General features: G+C 41.6%; 2 protein-coding genes across 4 annotated transcripts in view; both read right to left on the bottom strand.

Moving 5' to 3' along the window:
- The window catches only part of sin3b (SIN3 transcription regulator family member B), a 28,433-nt gene extending 18,347 nt beyond the window's left edge, over positions 1-10,086 (bottom strand). Inside the window, exons 1-10 of one of the 2 annotated variants that reach the window (XM_080770835.1) lie at positions 9,588-10,086; positions 8,103-8,209; positions 7,693-7,846; positions 7,066-7,428; positions 1,995-2,150; positions 1,478-1,606; positions 1,164-1,253; positions 917-1,035; positions 306-519; positions 35-151 (exon numbers count right to left, since the gene is read on the bottom strand). In XM_080770835.1, coding sequence (XP_080626961.1) covers positions 35-151; positions 306-519; positions 917-1,035; positions 1,164-1,253; positions 1,478-1,606; positions 1,995-2,150; positions 7,066-7,428; positions 7,693-7,846; positions 8,103-8,209; positions 9,588-9,698 — 1,560 coding nt within the window. In that variant the 5' untranslated portion in view covers positions 9,699-10,086. The remainder of the gene's footprint in view (positions 1-34; positions 152-305; positions 520-916; positions 1,036-1,163; positions 1,254-1,477; positions 1,607-1,994; positions 2,151-7,065; positions 7,429-7,692; positions 7,847-8,102; positions 8,210-9,587) is intronic. The other variant, XM_080770836.1, reaches the window with a different exon arrangement.
- Positions 10,087-10,508: 422 nt separating this feature from the next.
- haus5 (HAUS augmin-like complex, subunit 5) lies at positions 10,509-19,428 on the bottom strand. 2 transcript variants are annotated; one of them, XM_080770137.1, is made up of 20 exons: positions 19,366-19,428; positions 18,745-18,843; positions 18,429-18,491; positions 18,036-18,068; positions 17,652-17,676; positions 17,228-17,369; positions 16,919-17,078; positions 16,737-16,833; positions 16,550-16,641; positions 14,573-14,627; positions 14,358-14,485; positions 13,956-14,037; positions 13,653-13,804; positions 13,304-13,466; positions 12,396-12,476; positions 12,132-12,277; positions 11,917-12,013; positions 11,584-11,722; positions 11,284-11,416; positions 10,509-11,004 (listed from the first exon to the last, which is right to left on the bottom strand). In XM_080770137.1, exons 1-20 carry the CDS (start codon positions 19,377-19,379, stop codon positions 10,902-10,904), a joined length of 2,004 nt encoding a protein of 667 aa, XP_080626263.1. In that variant the 5' UTR covers positions 19,380-19,428; the 3' UTR covers positions 10,509-10,901. The 2 variants fall into 2 exon arrangements, with proteins under 2 accessions (XP_080626263.1, XP_080626264.1); XM_080770138.1 differs by having other exon boundaries at positions 18,049-18,068; positions 19,366-19,401.
- Positions 19,429-20,973: the final 1,545 nt, after the last annotated feature.

Raw genomic sequence — 20,973 nt, 5'->3', positions numbered from 1 at the left:
AGCTGTACTGTGTGGATGTACCTAGTCTACCTACCTCAAACCTTTCATCCTCACAGCGGTGTAATTGTTCCTCATAGGGGGTTTTCTTGGAGCTAACAAAGGTGGAGTCCTCTGACCACGAGGGAAAGGACACCCAGGTGTCATTCAATACCTAAAGTACAAATGCACACACACATACACAATTTGTCAATGGGGGAAAACTATATCAGGGAAGAAAATACAATTAAGTACATGTTTTAGTATTACTTTCATAATACTTATGCAACCAATTGAACACATACGCCAAGTCTATACAAAAGGTTTACCTCCTTGCAGATGGCAGTGCGTCCGCTGCATTTAGGTTGCTGGTAGGTCTTGGGCAGTGCTCTGTAGCTGGACCCCAGCCGTTTGCAAGAAGCATAATCCACCTCCCGGCCCCCTCCCCCCTCCATGTAGCGATCCGACAGTCCCGACACTACATGAGAGAGCTCTTTGTCCCCCAGAAACGACTTGAACTGTGTGTACAGTTCCGGGAACTTCCTGAAAGAGGAAGAAAACATGAAGATGAATGACATGAATGCAAAGCACAATGGATATTGATCACACGTTTCAGCACTTGATAAATAAGCCAAATCTCAGTAGGTCATCTGTAAAAATGCCACATACTGTGCTAAACAGCATTATACACTATATATATATATATACACATTATAAAACTATCAGTATTCAATTTAGATATATTGTAAGGACTGCTCAACTGGGGAATTTGAAAAAAGATTGATGTTTCTGACACACCAGAACGCTTAGCAGTTCTCTGCAGCAATATCTATATATCTATATTTCTATTATGCACAGTTTGTGTGCCTAAATGTGAGCGTTGCCGAGGCCAAGGCCATCTCTGCATATGACCATCCATCTCATATTTCAGTTGACTCACCCCAGGAAAGGAGTGACTAGCTGCAGCAACTCGGCTCCAGAAACAACTTCCTGGTTAAACAAGGCGATACAGCGCAGGAAGTTCTCATATACTTCTTGGCTTTTGAAAAGGCGACGAACCTTAATTGAAAGAAAACAGAGACGGAAACAATCAGCATTTCAGGTGCCACATGGAAGCTAAATTTCGCCAGGACGACATTTATAGAGATCTGGCTACAGGATGAGGGAAGGTAGCAGAAAGCAATTACCTTATCAAAGAAATTAAACTCTCGTAAAACTCCATGTTTACCAACTGCAGCAAAAGACTGATCTTTGGTGCATGAATACTTCATCTTTTTCTAAGTTAGAAAAAACAACAGTTAGATCCCTTTATTTTCAACACAGAAATATGTATAACAAATGAGGCGTTCAGTTTCATTCTCCAATCAATAATATAAAACAATAGTATAAGTTAACCGTACAAATTAATCTTGTTGAGTTTAACAATTCATCTACAATGATCGATCTGAAATGACTCAACTCATTGGTCTAAGCTACACAGTGTGCGCTGTAATGTCAGTACCTTAAGTAGAGGGGTCATATGAGGGAGCAGCATAGGCCTGGGTCTCTTCTTGTTCTGTTTGCTCATCATGTCCTCTTCATCCGACCTCTTCAGCTGCTCTTTCCCCCCAGTCAGAGAACTGCCTGTGAACTGCAGGAGGAAAGTGGACCATTTATAGACAGATGACATAAAGCACTTACACGGTCCACATTTCAAAATAGCACATGTGCTATAAATGTGTCCATATTTCAAGACAATTTATATGGTCCTTACTTTTACATTAACCACATAAAACACAATAATATCTGCGTAAAAGCAATACAACCAGATCATTAGAAATTAAGAAATTAATAGGGGGTTTGTGTCCAATAGAAACATAGGGAGAATTTGATTGAGCTTTACTGTGCTGTGTTCTTTTCAGCAAGTGTTCATTTTGTGTGGCACATTTTTGAAACAGCTGCATAATACACATCATGGTCCATTTGCTAAGTTGATTTAGAGACTGACCAATGATCTTTAAGTTTATTTAGAGACTGACCAATGATCTTTTGGCATCAGGCAAAAACTGCCCAAACTCAGCCAGCAGGTCTTCCTGTCCCTTGAAGAGACTGGCAACCTTGGAAAACACCTCATCCTCCGTCATCCCACTGCTGCCTCTGCCTCCCCGGCTCTCCTTCACCTCCAGCTGCTCCTTCTGAATGGTGTGAAAGAGGAAGAAATTTGTTTTCCCTGGGATAAATTTGTTTTAACCAGTTATCTCCCCCAATTTAGTAGTTATGCCAATTAATTCCTCCCCACACACATTTCTGTATGTCACGGCTGTTGTATCCTACCGACTCACCTGCCAGTTGAGGAGCCCGCAGGAGAACATGGAGCCTCCTACCCAACATACCCTGCTGACAGGTGCCACCCCAGCCCGTAAGATTATTCATGTGCAGTGACAAATATCACCCACCCCGCTGGGCCCTCTCGGCTACCTTCCCCCGAACACGGGCCATTATGTTTGTATAGAATAGAGCTCGACAAAGCTGGATGCTCCGCGGTGGGTTAAAATCCCCAGACTCTGGGGTAGTGGGCAGCTAGTTTACCACCCAAGATATAAAAAAAACAATATCACTTATACAAGTGTACAATGAACCAAAACAAAATGCAAGTAGCACAAAATACAAACAATAGGACAATATAGAGCAACAATACCATGATAGATCAGTACATACTGTAAAAGCACAAAAACACTTTGGTAGAGTTGTAGGTTGTGTAGTTACCATGTCATGAAGTAGCCCAACTAGTCCAAATGGCAAAATAAATCTTGCTCCTTAGCATCGTTAATTATAAATTAATAATCCCAAAATAGCCTACTCATTGACTTACATTGACAATCCAAAAATAGCCTCCTCATTGACTTACATTGTGTGGTGAAACAAAATCTTTTAGTAAATTAATGCAAACAATCACCTGTGTGGAGGAAGTGAAGCCCACATTCTGACAAAAGAGGGTATCCATAAAGCGAGTGGCAAATTGAGTGGTGCAGTGGTGTTGTTTAACGTCTTTCAATGCAATCAGATAGGACCTTTCAGTTTGGATGTATGGGCTGTCAAGGCCAGAGAGTCGTTTTTTGCGTTCCCGTTAACTTACGGGTATGATTGATGATGTCACGTGCATAGCCTCTATATACTGTACCTGTATAACATCACAAAGCCCAATACAGCATTATTTTTAAATACAAAGAAATGCCAACTTCATGTTGATTAGCCATTTGTAGTAGGAAGAAGATCGGGCTGGATCCACAGATCCGGATATATTGGCAGAATCAGCTTTGTTTGCCTTTGTTTATGTGCTGAAATAGTGACTTTAAGAGCCGTTTCAACATACAATGTAAATCAAGGAGGCTATTTTGAGATTATGAATTTCTAATCAACGGTGCAACAGAGCAAGATACCTCACCAATTAGATTAGTTGCACCATAATAAGATAACTAACAACCCAAACCAAAGTGTCCTTGTGCTTTAACCCAAAAACCAGGAAAGCCTCCATGTCATTTGAGATTCCACTATTGTGTACTCGGTCTATGTCTATTTAAAATTTCAAAAAGCAGATATACAAGCTCATAGCCATAGTGTGTCACTTTGTGCCGCATTATGATACAAATCTTTGCTTCTGGGCCCAAATACATAAACCATTTCATGCCATGGAGCCCCAAAATGTATGAGAACCACTGATATAACATATTTTTCAGAAAACTTTTAGGATTTAGAAGACCTTTGTAGAATCGGCCTCAGATCTTAAAGCGGGACTGACACGCCCCTCGGGAAGCTATTAAGGCTATTAAAACTAGCATCTAGATTGTGACGTAAAGTCGGGCCAGCTCAATTTGACCAATGAAATTGATCTTGTATCTGGTCTAAATGTCAGAGCGGCTCTGGGCTCTGCGAGTTAGCGTTCCTGGTGGCTATCAACTCATGCTAGTGGTTTTGAGGTCACCCCCAGCCTCACAGCTGGGTAAAAGTTTGGCGGAAAAATTACTTTTTTGCTCCAAAATCCTCGTTAGAATGACACTGAGTTGACGTGTAAGTTTTAGGGAAAACTGTTGCATAATCGCAATTCCGCGCGACAGGTTCCATCGTACCTATCTTGTCTATCTGTCTCCCCCCCGCTGACACGCCCTCAGCCGGCTAAGCTCTCTCTCTCTCTCTCTCTCTCTCTCTCTCTCTCTCTCTCTCTCTCTCTCTCTCTCTCTCTCTCTCTCTCTCTCTCTCTCTCTCTCTCTCTCTCTCTCTCTCTCTCTCTCTCTCGGGGGACTTCGAGCCGGTGTGTGGTGGGCTTCAGACGGACTAGTCACGCGAAATTGCGATTATGCAACAGTTCAGTTCAGTTCAGTGCAACAACTCAATGTCATTGTAAGGAAGATTTCCGAGCAACAAAATATTTTTTTTTATTATACTTTCACCTAGTATGACGCAAAAGGCCACCTCAAAACCACTAGCCTTTAGTGCGCTAGCCACTCAGCTCGGCTAGATGCTAGGTCACGTCAGAGCCTGAGATATAGTCACGTGTCGTTTGAAACTGTTTTCATTCAGACCACGTGATGCACCTTATCAGCAATGTTAATCTCGGGCCGGGACACTCCCCCTTTAAGGGGTTACATTATGCAAATTAGGCATTATGTAGGAAAATGTGCAAAAATTAGAAAATATGAAAAAGCTACTACTAGGGAAGGGTTATCATATATTAATTTACTTAAATTGACAATTTAATATAGGTATGGTTTTGCCTACTCAATTCATAATTAACGTTCCAATTTTGGAGGTCAGGCTCATGGACTAAAAACTGGTTCTGAACTGGAAAAGGGGTCATAGTGTATTATCATAGTTGTAATAACACATCATAATACTTTATATTGAATTATTACTTGCGCAAGCAGAGCGCGTAAGTAATAGTTTTCGTCCAGGGCGATGTTTGATGCGTATGCGTCATGCCAGCGTATTACGTAATGACTACTTGTGCTTGATATGGCAGTGGTGTCAGATTACATACATGTATACATAGGGGCATTACCTTTAATCCGCCCGACACTAAAACATATCGTCATTACGTCACCATCGAAAACCAATTAGACCCTGGCATTGGGTCCTTTAATCAACATCTTTATTATGTCATCATTGAGAGATAGTTATACCAGTTATATCTTGACGTCATATGCTGCTGCAATACATACGCATACGCAAAGTAACCACAGTACACCGCTAATCAATTTACAAATTACATATACATAGAGGCATTTCCTTTAATCCACCCGACACTGATCGACATATACCTCACCAGTACTTGCGCGCTCTGCTTGCACACTAGTAGGCCATTTATGGCCTACTTGTGTGCAACAAGCAAGTAGGCACTCGCCAGAGTGCAGTTTTAGTTATTACAGTTATCTGGGCTACTGCGAGGGGGTACTTTATTTGAATGGAAACGGTAGATATTTTGATGCGGTGTGGTGTGGTGTAGTGTAGTGCTGTGTGGTGCTAAAGCTGCTGTCAAAATCAGGCTAAGAAATTGACTGCTTTGGTGTAATACTAGACAATAATCCTTCATTTTTATGCTCCACTTCCTGAAAATACACTTGTATAATGTATATATTTGTTCTTCAAAAATGTTAAAGGAATACAAGATCCATTTTGATGACCATGTTTGTATGAATTATTCCAGTTGTTCTCAAAGTGGGGTTAACGGACAACTTTAGTTTTTTTCAACCACGGTTCATGTTTTAGGTTGTTATTAGAGAAAGAAAAAGATAAGTGTTAATTTATTTTCCATGTGGTGCTTTCTTTCGTTTAAGCAATTTTAGCTATTTTTTACAGGGGGGCGGGGGCATTCGAACATGGGGCTAAATATGTATTTTTTACAACAACAATTTTATAGCGATTTTTTTATTTATTATTTACTATAGTCCTACTAGACCCCGGGAAATCTGGCCACAAAAGATCACAGGATCTACTTAATGTGAAGGGGGTGAAAAACTGACATGTTGAGCCTACAACAGAGTATGGCTTCCCCCTATAGTACCTCCCTTCACATTCAGTAGATCCTGTGATCTTTTGTGGCCAGATTTTATAGGGTCTAGTAAGACTATAGTAAATCATTTTTTTTAAATCGCTATAAAAGTGTAAAAAATTACATATTTAGCTCCATGTTCGAATGCCTCCACCCCCCTGACGAGAATAGCTAAAATTGCTGAAGTGAAAGAAAGCAGCAAATGAAAAATAATTAACATTAACATTATCATCTTTTACTTCCTCTAATAACCTAAAACATGACCCTTGGTTGAAAAAATAACTAAAGTTGTCCTTTAACTACAGCACCCCAGATTTCTCTCTTATGGGGGCCCCTGGCACAACATAATTTCCGAAAGGGTCCATGGCCAAATACATGCGGTGGTCCTCAACATGAATTATTAATCCCATTTTGCTTGGAATATGACTGCATGTTTTCAGAGATCAGAGAGTACAGACCGTAGCCATTTCAGATACGATAGCTTTTGATTATTTTTAACAATGTCAAAACATCTGTAACAAATTCTTAAACTAGTACTCATGTAGAATATTCTCAGATATCCAATTGTTTCTATTTTCAAATATTGCATAATAAACCATTTCCGGCAAATCCTCTGATGCAAACCTCTGTTGAACTGAAGACCTGCCTCTAGCATGTTGTCGTTCAACGGGCCAGTGTAGTCGCCTTCATGTATGAAATTTGACAGAAATTGTTTATTTAGCGATACTTTAGTGAAAATAGCTGTGATCATCGTACAATTTAACAATTGCAAACCTCTGACTTGGATTATACTGCAGGAGTAGTTTGAGAATTTCTTATGGAAGTATGTCGATTTGCTATTCAAAAAAATTGTTTTTTTGGTAGTAGAATACCCTCAGGTTTTCAAGCACACCACAGGTTTTTTCACCAGATTTTCAGAGAAACCTGAATCCAATCTTTGAAATAAAAGCTGAGATTTAAAAAATTGTAAAACTATTGTCTAATATCACAGTGATCATCAAGAAATGTCATAATTGGCTTTTGAATTGCAACCAGCCGTTTCATGCACGTTAGCGCCATCGTACCTGGTATGTATGCAGGATCTCCAGGAAGGCTCTATAGATCTCTGGATGGTCGAGGAAACGGTTCTTGATCTTGTTCACATAGCTGATAGCACTGTCAAACTCTACAGGGCTGGGCTCCGAGGCAGGGGGCGATACAGAGGACGTGGGTGCCTGATTCTGACTCTCCCTGTTAGAGAGGGGAAGGGAAAGTCTACTGGGTGGTTCGGGAGGTCCTGTGGTGGTCGAGGAAGACGTCTCTGATGTCGCCGCCACAGTTTCACTGCTCGGGGCAGGGCCGGCCTCTGGATGACTAGATGAGGTACTACTTGAAGTGGCTGCCACCGCAGGGGTGGCTTGGCTCTTTCCCTGCTGGCCTGGGGACACCTGGGTATCATGCAGAGAGTGATGTTCAACAGAAATTAGGTAGGTAACAATATTTTAGGGCCAACTTCTCTTTGCACACAATACAAAATAGTGTAACTGAAAATGAAATATCTGGGAGAATTCAAGAGCACTCATTAATATCTGGGACAACCCAGAACACAGGGTGAATGTGGTAAAGTACAAGTCTGAGGGGCTAAATGTTGCTATAGAAACATTACAATCTTTGCCTCTGAACATTTTGCATCTGTAAAATCAGTGTCTCACCTGGGTAGAGAACGGAGACTGGAGGAAAACCATTCCATTCTTAGGGATTTCAATTCGATACCCCGGTGGTAAGAAGGCATTGAAACCTAAGACCAGGTCTGGGTGCCCATGGAAGAGTTGTGATACACGGTTTATAACTCCTGGTGTGTCGATGCTATTTGAAAGAACATGCATATAGTTTTAGTTTTATAATGCAATTTCCTATTGACATTATTTGCTAAATAGTAAACACATGGGAGAATTGTAATGGAAATAATGGATCCCCAGAAAGAGGCAACTTTTCTTTCTAAGAAAAGACCAATTGTAGAGATTAGAAAGTTATAAGAGTTAAGAGACCCGGCTAATAAAGTCAATCTCTCTGTCATCTCTGCTAAATCAATGGTGAAAAAGAAAAATTGCCATAGCTATACCTCTGTGACTTGAACTCTTTCATGATGTCGAGAAACTTGTTGTATATTCCAGGGTCATTTCCAAATCGTATTTTGACTTGGTCCAGGTATGACAAGGCATCTTCAACCTGAGCGCACACACATACGCGCACGCACACACACGCGCGCGCGCACACACACACACACACACACACACACACACATCCAATGCAACGTAAGATAACATCACTAAATGAGAGAAATGTCTTACTGTTCAATTCATGAAGCAAATCCAACACGGATCGTCTGGGGTTTTTTTTACACATCACTACATGTCCAAGCTGTTATCGCTGGACGTGTTATCAACCTGTGTTACTACTACAGTCAAACCCTACAACATAAACATACGAAAAATGAGCACTGCAGGGTTTTCTCAATGCCATCCGTGCAAAAAAGGGGCAAACGCGTAACGTTAGATAGCCAACGTTAGCCGATTTCACTGACAAGTGCCATATAAACAAATACACCAATACAAATCAAATAAATAAACAAACAACAATAAATGAGTGTATACATTAACAACGTGCTTTGGCAACCAGATAGCTGCCAAAAATCCTCAACCCTTCCACAATAAGGAAAACGGGACAATTTGTTCGCACAAAGCATTGTAACAATTAATCCATGACTGCGGTAGCAGCTCGGTAGCCCTGGCTAACATTAGCCAACAACCCGGTGATATGACAAAACCACAACTATGCAGGTAACACAAGTCAAATAACACAAATACGACGAGTACACTCAGTACAGTCACACACTACAGCTGGCTATTGTTGATGCTACAACATCGCCAAACCGTGGCGAATTACGATGCTGTGGAAACCCATCCACTGTCACATAATAACGTTACAGTGCAACAAAGAATGCTTTTTTTCCTTCTCCTTTTTTTCAATGAAGAAGCAAAGCAACTGGACGAGACCGTATTAGCGTAAAGGCTAATTTATAGTTCGTCGCGCCACCGTATCACTCCTCGATAGGAAAATGACGTTATTTTCAACCAAATATACGGTATTTTCAACTGGAAAAAGTGTCGACGGGCGTCGCGTCGACACTTTTTTCAGTTGAAAACGTCATTTTCCGTCGGGGCAAACGGCTCATGCGACAAAGTATAAAGTAGCGTTTAAAAAAAGGAACAAGGAGGAACTTCCAACAGCCGAGGTCGTTGTTAGCTGCTTTCATTATTGACACTACTGTGTGTTGTGGACATTCCTCCCTCCACCAACTTACTACTACCGAAACGTCGCATCAAGAGTCGAACCGTAAACGCCATGTCCATCTGTCTATCTAACCACCACATACTTTTAATAAGGCCAGGGAGCTAACTAGCTGGTTCGTTTCTTTCACTTTACATTATACAGGAGAGAAAGCCCTCAAATCCCATGCAATAGGATGACGAACAAAATGGTTGTGACTGACTGGGAGAACGACTTTCCCCTCTCTCTCTCTCTCTCTCGTATTCCGTTGTCTTACCTTCAGTTTCTGGAAGTGCTGTTGTTGCACTTGCTTTTGCGTTACAACGTAAGGCTTGTCTTGGATTTGGTTTATTTGCTTCGTGTTGCTGTGCGCCTGGATCTTCGCCATTATCCCGGCGACGGGGAGGCTTGAAGCCACACTACCAGTCCACAACTTAACGAGGAAGCTTCGGTGTCTCCGCTTGTTGGATATCCGACAGAATCTTCCTCCTGCTCGGGGTTGCCAGCCTTGCAAGCAACGTTTAACGTTACTTCCCTCCCTTGGCTAGTCTATCCCTTGGCTGGCCAGTCTCCTCAACGCAAAATAAGGAAAATCCACCCGAGTGGAGCGGAATGACAAGCCGAGCCGCTTATTCGATGCGAATGCAATTACCCGCCATTATGAATTTTTTAACGAACAAGTAATGGCTAACTGTGATAACGCGAATGCACGGAAAATAAGCTTTGAAACAATGGTTGCCCGATTATGTTATTTTAAAATAAGTATCGCCTGTCTCTTTAAATTCGGCGGCAGCAGCCTCTCTTGGCGTCCGGAAGCCAGAGTAGGAGTGAAAAACTCAAGTGCGCAGCCGCATAGAGAGGCGGAGTCCACTTCACAAGACATTTTCACATTATTCAACACCCCCAATGCTACAAAGAAACAACCTACTACTGTGTATATTACAGTCATAGATGTTGTAGTGCAATGGCTACAAACATACGTGTTCGTATCCCTAAGTTCCCGTAACCCTAGGTTTTAGTTCGCACACCCGCAACACGATAAAAAAAAAGTGAAACAGGGCAAGTAATGGAATTCTACTATGAGAAAAACACATCGTGCAGCCATGTACAATATAACCCTGCACCTTGCACTGTACGACGTACGTGATTTTCTACTCGTTGAGTGCATTTCAGGGAGGCAAATGACAATTGATTTTAAAACGTTTTATTAAAATAAAATAAAAAGGTAAATTGGGCAGTCACATGCATTAGTTACAAGTATATACAGTACAGGGTACATACCCATATGGTTAAAAATAATATACACTAAGTAAGATGAGTTTAAAAAGTGTGCAAAAGCATAATACCCATATTGTAACTACTTTTTGAAAACCGTTAATTTAGTTGTTTATAACTTCCTTTTGGGAAGCACAAAGTCATCACCAATTGACCAGAGAAACAACACAAATGTATAGGCACACAATTGGCAGGTGGTGTGATTAATTACCCCAACTATCGCAATGCCGACGGCATCGATCTATAGCTCTGTATTATGCAACATCAGAGACATTCTAGGGCTACTCAGCTAGTAGTTTTTAGTACTAGTAGTTTATTATAAAGTCTTGGCAGCTTGTTTCCACCTCTGTAACCACTGCTGAAAAGTCAGTCCTCCTTTATTGATCTCAGGAAGGGCATGCTGGGCTGGTTGATCCCACCTGTAAATCGGAACAAATACACATGGGGAAATAACAAAGACTGTTTATTAATGGCCAAGATCACAAAAATGACTTCTTGTAATTTAATAAATTAATAAGTCAGGAGTCCCTCAGTGTATGTTGACTGGAAATCACAAATGCTGAGAATAGGTAATGCAAATAAATACAATAAAGTTAGTGTCGTTTAATCTATTGCAAGTGGTTCACAGTAGTTAATGGCCTGCATTCCTTTTAAGTCATCTATAAAACCCAAAGTTTCATATTATAATATTGACTCACCAGTGAGAGACTGCAGTTTTGACTTGTTCGCCATAAGACTGACCCTGTGCAACATGCTTGGAGAGCTGTCTGACTCTTGGTATCAGAGACTTAAGAAGCTTCTGATCCTCCTCCGCAACTCTGAACAGAAAGGCTTCCAAGCACAACAAAGAAGAGGATGAGCGAGGTCTGTTGTTACATACTGTACATAGACCGATTATAACACCAAACATGCTTATTCTTGCATAGTGTGTAACCAGCTCTCCATACGAGACCCGTTTCTGACCCCTTTACAAATAATGAGCTGAAGCCTCATTTTACCTTTCAGGTCAGGTTCATGTAGCAGCTCTCTCTGCTGCTGTACTTTCTGCAAAGTGGTAGTATGGAGCTGCAGCAGGCGACGGAGAAAACACAACTCAAGTAGCTGGGAGCGAGTCTGGGAGTACAATTCCTCTGGAGCCTGTAGGAGGGATAGGGAGTGAGACAAGCAGTAGAATATATATATTAGGGATGGGAAAAAACTGTAGACTGTAGATCTTATTTATAACCTGGCATGGCGTTATTATACATACACACAAACATACACATTGAGGCTCACATCCTCGATTGTTAGATTTGAGCAGATCCTTGTAAAATATGCATAGGCAGGCTTACCCTGTACAGTGGAAAAGCCAGGCTTTGACACAAGTTGTAGAAGCAAGAAGACTGCAAACGATGGATGGACAGCCATGATGCTGGTATTCTTTGCACTCTGAAATAATAGAGACAAACTTGATTACCCAAATAAAATGGAAAAAATACAAATGTAATCATTCCTAAAAGTAAAAATGAGAAAGCTTAATAAACAAATGCATGAAACTATCTCTTACCCTTCAACAGTTCTGCGGTCCAGAGACAAGAGTGAAACGGTTCCAAAATGTCTGGCCTCCTGGGAAACCGAGTTTCGTAGGTGGTTTGTTGCTGCGATTACTTCTCCGAATTGCGGCACAAGCTTTCCCTGGACAAACTGCACTAACTGAATACAGAGAGACAGTACAGTAATTGTAAAAAAGGAGGAAAAAAAGCCTTTGCGACATACGGTATTCAACTTCCATTCACTGTAGTACAAGTACAATACAAGAGGACATCCACACCTCTCTGTGCAAACGGGTCAGCTCAGTCTTGGCTGAGGAATTCCCTTTAATAAGGCCCCTGATCTGCTCCTGCCTGACATCCTAGAGAAAAACAATACAACAAAATGTTACTAATACAGTTGTAGATGGAATGACAGCAAGTATAAGTTCTATGGCTGCAACTAACAAATTATCATTGTCAAATAATGAAATAAATCTGGGTTAATCGTTAGTTGTTTAGAAAATGAGCTTTCCGAAAGATGATGTCCTCAAATATCTCTATGACACCACAGTCATAGGCTTGATCACAGACGATGATGAATCAGCCTACAGGAGAGAAGGAGAACCTGGCACATAGGCACCACAGAGAGCATCCTGACTGGCTGCTTCACTACCTGCTGCACCAACCTCAACCGTAAAGCAATGCAGAGGGTTGTGCAGACAGCCGAACGCATCAGCGGATGTGATATCCCCCCCATCGAAGCCCTGTATTATGACATTATGTCAGCAAAGCTTGTGGAATTATGAAGCCATCCCAACCGCCTGTTTGAGATGCTGCCGCATGGAAAATGTTTTTGCAGTCTCAAAGCCACTGGAAATAGACTTCTTTCCCCGAACAATCAGATACATGAACGAACTGATAAGAACTAGAGCGAAACAGGGCAAAGGAAAACACTGATTTTTGTTTTGTATTTCAACTGGGCCATATTTTCTGAATTGTTTCCATAATGATGATCAGTATGATTATTATTATGTTTCAATGTTTAATTTTATGTTCATGAATGTTCCTCAGCATGAGCTGTTGGGATTATAATATATTCTATAGCTGCACAGACTGGCGATTCATGCATGTGACATTCAATCTTAATACGTTTACTGTAAGGAATCACAAATCAGCTGACTAGGAGAAAGAAAACAGACATGCTTACCACAAGCTGTCTAAAGTCCAGAATGCTCTGCCATTGGTTGTGCAGGTTCCGAAGTGCCTGCTGCTGGCTTTTAGCTTCCTGATTAAAATGGAGACACTGTTCTCCAATATGGTTTCTCACTGCTACCTGCTTCACACACTGAAGTTCCAGCTCTAACACTGATCTGGGAGGGATGCAGACAGAGAAAATGAGTATCACAGAGCAGACAGTTAAAAAAAATGTACATGTACATACAGTACATCTAGAACGACTTGAACAAAGAGTGATTATAAATCTGTAGAAGTGATTTAAACTTTGAGAATGGCCCAAAGGAGATTTAAGATAAAGAAATGTCCCAGAGTTTACTTACAAAGCCAAAGTATCGTTGTGTTCATTCCCCTTCAAAGACACATCCTGCATTGAGTCCTCCTTGCGGGCTTGCAGCTCACTTTGGAGCTGCTGAACCCTGGAGCGGGTCTGGTTCAACTCCACCATACTCTGCTCCACCACCTCCCACGCACACTGGAACAGCACAAACACATGTGAAGCACTTCAAATTACACTTGTGTAAGAAATTGAGCTATTGATAAATAAAGATTTGTCTTTAATGTGTGTGTGTGTGTGTGTGTTTGTGTGTGTGTGTGTGTGTGTGTGTGTGTGTGCACTGCAATACTTGTAGTAGATGCTTCACAGGTGGTAACTCCTTTTCCTCTTCTCTGCTGATGTCCAGTAGGTGATTGCTCTCATAGCGAAACCTGCAATAAACATTGAATAAATACTTGCTTGAAAATGATGAGGGGTGTGAGGTGAAATGAGGATGACAAAACAAGCTGCAGTATATTAACAGTTTCATCACCCGGGATTGTGGGATCGTGTTTCAGGTAGCAAATCAGCATACCGGTATGATGTTATATCGCGATGATGTAAGATGATAAGGGTTGGTAAAGCGCCCCTCACTTCACACGGGTGTGATTTTTTAAGATAGATTCTACATGTTAAATCACAACTCATGCCCAAAGAGTTCCTATTCCTCCTAGAAACAAGATGGCCATAAATGCATTGGAGTTAATCATACCGTAATGCTGTCACATCCTGAGTCACATCCAGAGAGGTTAGTTTTTCCTCCATGTCCCTCTGTTGTCTAAAAGCTAAATACTGCAAGGCTGAAAGGATTTGGTTTGGAGGATAGCCACATAGCAGATCCTGATGAGACAAACACATTGTCATGATATGGTGTGAAAATCAAACTATATCAGCTATCGTATATAAATGCCAATAAATGGTACCAACCTCCACAGCACTTAACCAATATTTAAACATGGCAGCTCTTTGTTCACGGGTTATGCTGAGAAAGAGACAGAGGTGGTAAAGGATTAAAAATCATAAGGTGATCTTGAGCACATGAAAGTCCTTTTGCTCACTTTTAGACACTTGTATTTCTGTTTACTTGCTCTTTGTCTCAGTGGCAGGCTGTGGATAGCTAAAAGATGTGGCTGCCAAATGATCCCTATATTCATAACAAAGAAAACATTTAAACAAATAGATAGGTTAATCTCATCTTTTATTTGGAATAATTCAAACCCCAGGATGAAAAAAATGTACTTAGAGGTCCCTAGGGAAGCTGGGGGACTCGGCTTACCAAACTTTATCTGGTACTATTGGGCTGCAAATATTGTAAAATGTTTACATTGGAGATATACATATGACTATGAAGAGGGACCAGATTGGGTCCATATGGAGTTGTTGTCCAATCCTTTGCCAATACTCACCTCTCCGTTACCATCTGGCCGTACCATACAATCTACAAACCCGGTGGTTAAAGCCTCACTCAGAATATGGCTACAGTTCCGAAAGCACTTTGGCTTGAGCCAGCTCGGTACTAGATTTTTCCCGGTGGCCAACAATCAGTTTTTCCCCCCATCAATGATGGATAATGCATAATTCAACATTGGCACAGGAATGGACTGGTGTTTTTCTGTGATCTCTTTTCTGACGAGAAGTTTATTTCTTTTGAAACACTTACTGCAGATCATAATATACCCAGATCTCATTTCTTTAGGTTTCTTCAAATTCGTAGTTTTACCCAGAAAAAGCTCCCTTCATACCCTTACTTACCACCCAAAAATCAATTGGACATTATATTAGAATTTACCCCCGCTGCGAAAAAACGTGTGTCTGTCATTTACGATTTGATACGGGATCTAAAACCAGTAACCTGGGATAAAACAAAAGCTGCCTGGGAGAGAGATCTGGGTGTGGAGCTCCCTGAGGAGATGTGGGAGGACAGTCTATTACGTATTCACACCTCTTCAATGTGCATACGCCATGGTTTAATTCAATTTAAGATACTACATCGACTCCACTATTCAGGGGATAAGCTGGCCAGGCTCTTTAACATGCCAGACCCTGGATGCCCAAGATGTGGCCAGACCCCCGCCTCGTTAGGCCACATGTTTTGGATGTGTCCTTCCCTCACTACCTACTGGAAGCGAATATTTGACGTATTCTCTCATATGTGTGATACAGTGGTGACCCCTTCTTTTCACACCGCCATTTTTGGCATAATTCCCCCAGACTGTACACTCACATCTCCACAAGCAAATGCTTTGGCATTTGCATCCCTATTAGCACGTAGACTAATCCTCCTTAATTGGAAGTCCGATAAGGCGCCTTCCTTTCAACAATGGCTGAAAGAAGTTCTATCATTCCTGCCTCTGGAAAAACTCAGGTATAGAGTGGACAGAGCCCAAAAAAACTTTGTCCTAGCTTGGAGTGCCTTTGTGGAGTTTGTTGAAGACTTTCCATTTCAGTGAACTGTAATTCGTACTGTGTCCGACTGTGCCCGACTATGTCCCTGTCCTGACTCTTATTTATTTATTTTTTGATCTATGATTGTCCACTGCTTTGTCCCACCACTTTGTTTTGTTTTGTTTTTTGTTTTTTAGCCTAGGGGGGAGGGGTCGTATATGTTTGTGTGTTTTGTGTGTTTACTTACATACATGTAATGCAATGTATTGTCAAAATGTAATAACGGAAGAAAATGTAAAGATAAAGTTTACAAAAAAAAAAAAAGATGTGGCTGCCGAATGTGCCAGTTTATCTGACATCATCAAGCTAACAAAGAAAGGTTGTTAATTGTAATGTCCTATAGTGAGCATTATTGATTACCAATTTGATTTGATTACCAAAGATAGCATTGGAAAAAGGTGAATTGTTCCTTGAACAATAGAAATGATCAGTGATGAGCTACATGCATTAAATCCTTACTGCAAGGCTGCAGAGGGAGCCGTCTTCTGTTCACTCTCTTGTAAAGACTGGAAGAAGTGGACTCGCTCATCACACAGGTCTCTCACCTCACGCTGTTGCAGAAACACCACAACAAATAGGAAAAGTTGTTTGCAATTGAAGAATGATGCAAATAAAATGCTAATAGAAATAGATCGGGAGCATTTACCAGGATCTGAGGCTCTGTTGCCATGGTGAAGTTGGGTTGGACTCCACCACTGTTGCTGGAAGGTTCATTCTCAAACAAAACATTGACCTCTGCCTTCCTGCAGTGCAAGGCTTCGTCAGTACATTGCAGTTATCACAGACTAAAACTGCTACATGATTCGTGCACGTGTGTCTCTCCCTTACCTCGCCAGTTGTTCGACATTCTGGCATTGTCTCCTGATTTTGCATGCGTCTTCGCGCAGAGCCTGATGGCCCACAGAGCAGTGCTGCCTGAAGGCCTGAAGCAACAGCTCCCTGCGCTGGCTGTCTTCAACCTGGGCCCAGGTACGGCTGATGGACTGCTCTGTTGATCCGAGAGAAGTAGAAAACACAAGACGTGGGTAATAACAAAACACATTAATGTAAAATGTAGAAGAACGACATGTCCTTTTAATGCTTTAACAGGCTGTGGAGAAACAGTGGAGAAGATGATGTGTGCAGGGATAACCTAACCTTCTGTGGCCAGTTGGTCTTCTGCCCCACAGCCCCCACTGATCTGAGTGTCCAGGTGACTGATCTCAGCTCTAAGGTGTTCGATCTTCTCCTGGAGCTCTCTCCGCTTCACAGCCTCACTCTGGCCTTCAACCTGCTTCAACTGAGGATGAACAAATGCAGGGGAGATAGAATGCATAATATCATCCGAGTGGCTCAGGTAAAGTTATCATGAAGAATAGATATTCTACAGTGCACAGTTCACTATTATTACCGTCATGATTTGTCAGAATGTATCAATCGCAGTACAAATACATGACCAACATGTCAACAGGATTATCACATGACACGACCCACTATGTCTGCTCTAAAAAGGTTATTCTGACTAATCTATTGTCTATATTTCTTAGTGAGTCTAATTCTGTAGTAAAAAAACAAGTTGTACCTCCTTGGCTTGCACCCCTTTGTACCTGTTCACAGTGTGAAGGAAATGGCTTTTTTTTCCTTCTCCATTGCTCTGTAAAGCACTTTGAGATGCATTTCATGTCATGAAAGGTGCTATACAAATAAAGTTTTATTATTATTATTATTACATGTAAACATTTTGCACTTACAAATAGCATATACACTAGGTGCTTATAAAGTGAATCTGCACACTGGCAAGGAAATAATCCAGTTTATAAACATTATTTTGACATTTGTATTTACAGTACCAAACTATACAGTACAAGTCAAAACATAAAAACTGGAGATATTTCAGCAAATCAAGCTTTCAAAGTTCAAACAAGAACGTTGTGAGTAGTGACTAGTGAAACAAAAAAAAGGATACCACTGAAGGTTACCACGTATGATCTTGACTTTCCTGCAAGAACAGAAATACAGGCAGGGGATTATCATCAGGATGAATTGAAAATGGTGGACCCTATTGTAATGCTTTATGGTGTCGTCCCACAGTTAAAGGGGCATTCCACTCATTTTCAACATTTTACTATATTATTAATATACCTTAGAGCTGCTGTGTGGAAATAATAAAAAGCCCCCCCATTATGTGTTTCCTAGAACTGTAATTATGGGAAGAAAAAAAATTACGTTGAAAATGAGTGGAATGCCCCTTTAACAGTTTTTGTATGGAGTTGTGCTTGAAATGTACTGTTCAAGCAAATAACTGTTAATAAATACTTCAAATCAATCAATCAAAAGCAGTGCTATGTAGAAGACTCACCGCTGTTGAAAAACATGTTGGATAACATATTTCCATATGGATGAACCTTTGCCTACACACAGCCTAAAACAAATATAGAACATTCATTATGTATATATTACGGTGGAAAAATAAGGATTCGTTCTGAAGACCGAATGAGTTGTTATGATGAATTGAACATGGTGGACCCTGTTGTAAACAAGTGTAATGCTTAATTGGGTCGTCCACTCACAGTTAACATTCTTTGTATTGAGTTTGTGCTTGAAATGTACTGTGATTCTGCAAACTGTTAATAATTATTTCAATCAATGCAAAGACAAGAATAATAAACACATACGTTTTCAAATAGCTGTCATGTGGCAGAGACTGGGGAGGCAGGTTGAACTCCTCTGTCGCCCATCGCTTCAACTCACGGACAAGGTTCCCGTCCCCCATTCTGGACACAGTGGACAGCAAAACACACAAATGTTTCAAGTTCAACAATAATCGTGTAATTCTTTCTCGGAATCCTATGGACACAATATTAGCGACCGGATACATCTAACGTTAGCTTAGCCCCTCTCGGAACCCTCCATAAAGCTTTTATGAAATTTGGACTTTAAGCTTAAAAAGTGTCAGAAACTTCAGTACATTTGGGTTCTGCTTGTGGTGCTAACGTTAGCTATAGCTAGCCTTAGATGTAGATTTTTTTATCGATTCTGACATTGATTGAAAAGGTCAGAATCGATTAAATAAATATATCTACGAGTCTAAATCTTAGGCTAAGCTATCTGGCAACCACTTGTGTATATAAACCATGACTGCAGTCTGTGTGTGCGTTGACGTTTAATTACTGACATAGCTCTTGTCCATAGCCTTAATGCGTGCCGTTACTGACTAAACGGACTTGCTTAATTTGTTGCTTGTACGAATGTTATGGCTCTTTTTTTATATTTAAGAGGATTGTATTGTACGTTACCTTGGTGTAGCCATGGTGTAGAGCTAGGCAGCTAGCCTTGTTGTCAAAATTCCAACTTCCCGCTCCTCTCAATGTCCGGTCAGGTCACGTGCTTCCGCTGTTCCCAGTAGTAGACTCCTCCATAATGTTGCATTACTGCCACCTTCTGGAGCCATTGAGCTCCTACAATGTCCAGTCTGCTAGGACAGTGCATGGTTTTCAACCCTTTCATATCAATTCAAGGCTCATTATTTATTCGGCATTTGAGCCACGTACGGACCACCATTTGATGTTGCCCCCAAGACCCAAAACTAAAGAATATTTTGCTGTTGGATAAGATTTTGTCCACAATTCCATGCTGTATTGATGTCGGTACTCGGTATGGTAACATTAGGAGAGATAATAGGCAAACATTGGTCAAAATAACAACTCTTCTACATTCTCTAATTGTGTAGACTTAACTCTTAATTGAGTGTTAAATGAAACCAATGGTTACCAACTTTCCATCATTATAGCTGGGGACCACCTGGAACAACCCCCCAAGGACCACTGGTGGTCCCCGGACCACTGGTTGAAAACCACTGTTCTAGGTTTGTTGTTCCCTTTAGAAAAGTTAATCAAATACATAAAAATATGTCAATTTCCACCATACTCCAGTGTATGCCTATAACCTTTAAACCTGCTACAGATTATTATTATTATTTTATTTTTTAAACAGACATGACTCGTCTATGAAGTGTGATTAAACATTTGATGATCATGAACTAAACCTACAAATTCTGTGCCAACCCTCTCCCACCTTGACTGTTGTGGTTGATGCTGCTGGGTCTGGTTGGCGAGGGCAGGGTGGGCAGAGGGATTGTCAGGGAGAATGGAACGTAGCTGGGCACAGTGTATCCAGGGTGGGCAGAGGGATTGTCAGGGAGAATGGAACGTAGCTGGGCACAGTGTATCCAGGGTGGGCAGAGGGATTGTCAGGGAGAATGGAACGTAGCTGGGCACAGTGTATCCAGGGTGGGCAGAGGGATTGTCAGGGAGAATGGAACGTAGCTGGGCACAGTGTATCCAGGGTGGGCAGAGGGATTGTCAGGGAGAATGGAACGTAGCTGGGCACAGTGTATCCAGGGTGGGCAGAGGGATTGTCAGGGAGAATGGAACGTAGCTGGGCACAGTGTATCCAGGGTGGGCAGAGGGATTGTCAGGGAGAATGGAACGTAGCTGGGCACAGTGTATCCAGGGTGGGCAGAGGGATTGTCAGGGAGAATGGAACGTAGCTGGGCACAGTGTATCCAGGGTGGGCAGAGGGATTGTCAGGGAGAATGGAACGTAGCTGGGCACAGTGTATCCAGGGTGGGCAGAGGGATTGTCAGGGAGAATGGAACGTAGCTGGGCACAGTGTATCCAGGGTGGGCAGAGGGATTGTCAGGGAGAATGGAACGTAGCTGGGCACAGTGTATCCAGGGTGGGCAGAGGGATTGTCAGGGAGAATGGAACGTAGCTGGGCACAGTGTATCCAGGGTGGGCAGAGGGATTGTCAGGGAGAATGGAACGTAGCTGGGCACAGTGTATCCAGGGTGGGCAGAGGGATTGTCAGGGAGAATGGAACGTAGCTGGGCACAGTGTATCCAG

This window comes from Protomyctophum bolini (assembly GCF_963924005.1).
Source record: "Protomyctophum bolini genome assembly, chromosome: 8".
NCBI classification, from domain to species: Eukaryota; Metazoa; Chordata; class Actinopteri; order Myctophiformes; family Myctophidae; genus Protomyctophum; species Protomyctophum bolini.
This window is presented reverse-complemented; position numbering and strand designations above follow the sequence as displayed.

Bases quoted from the DNA above. Each gene is read 5' to 3' on its own strand.
- haus5 (XM_080770137.1), bottom strand. The intron at 17,370-17,651 runs GTACAACTTGTT...GTTCATCCTCAG, and splicing joins AAGGGGTGCAAGCCAAGGAG to TTGAAGCAGGTTGAAGGCCA. The intron at 13,805-13,955 runs GTATTGCAGTGC...GTGCTGTTCCAG, and splicing joins CTGTGAAGCATCTACTACAA to TGTGCGTGGGAGGTGGTGGA.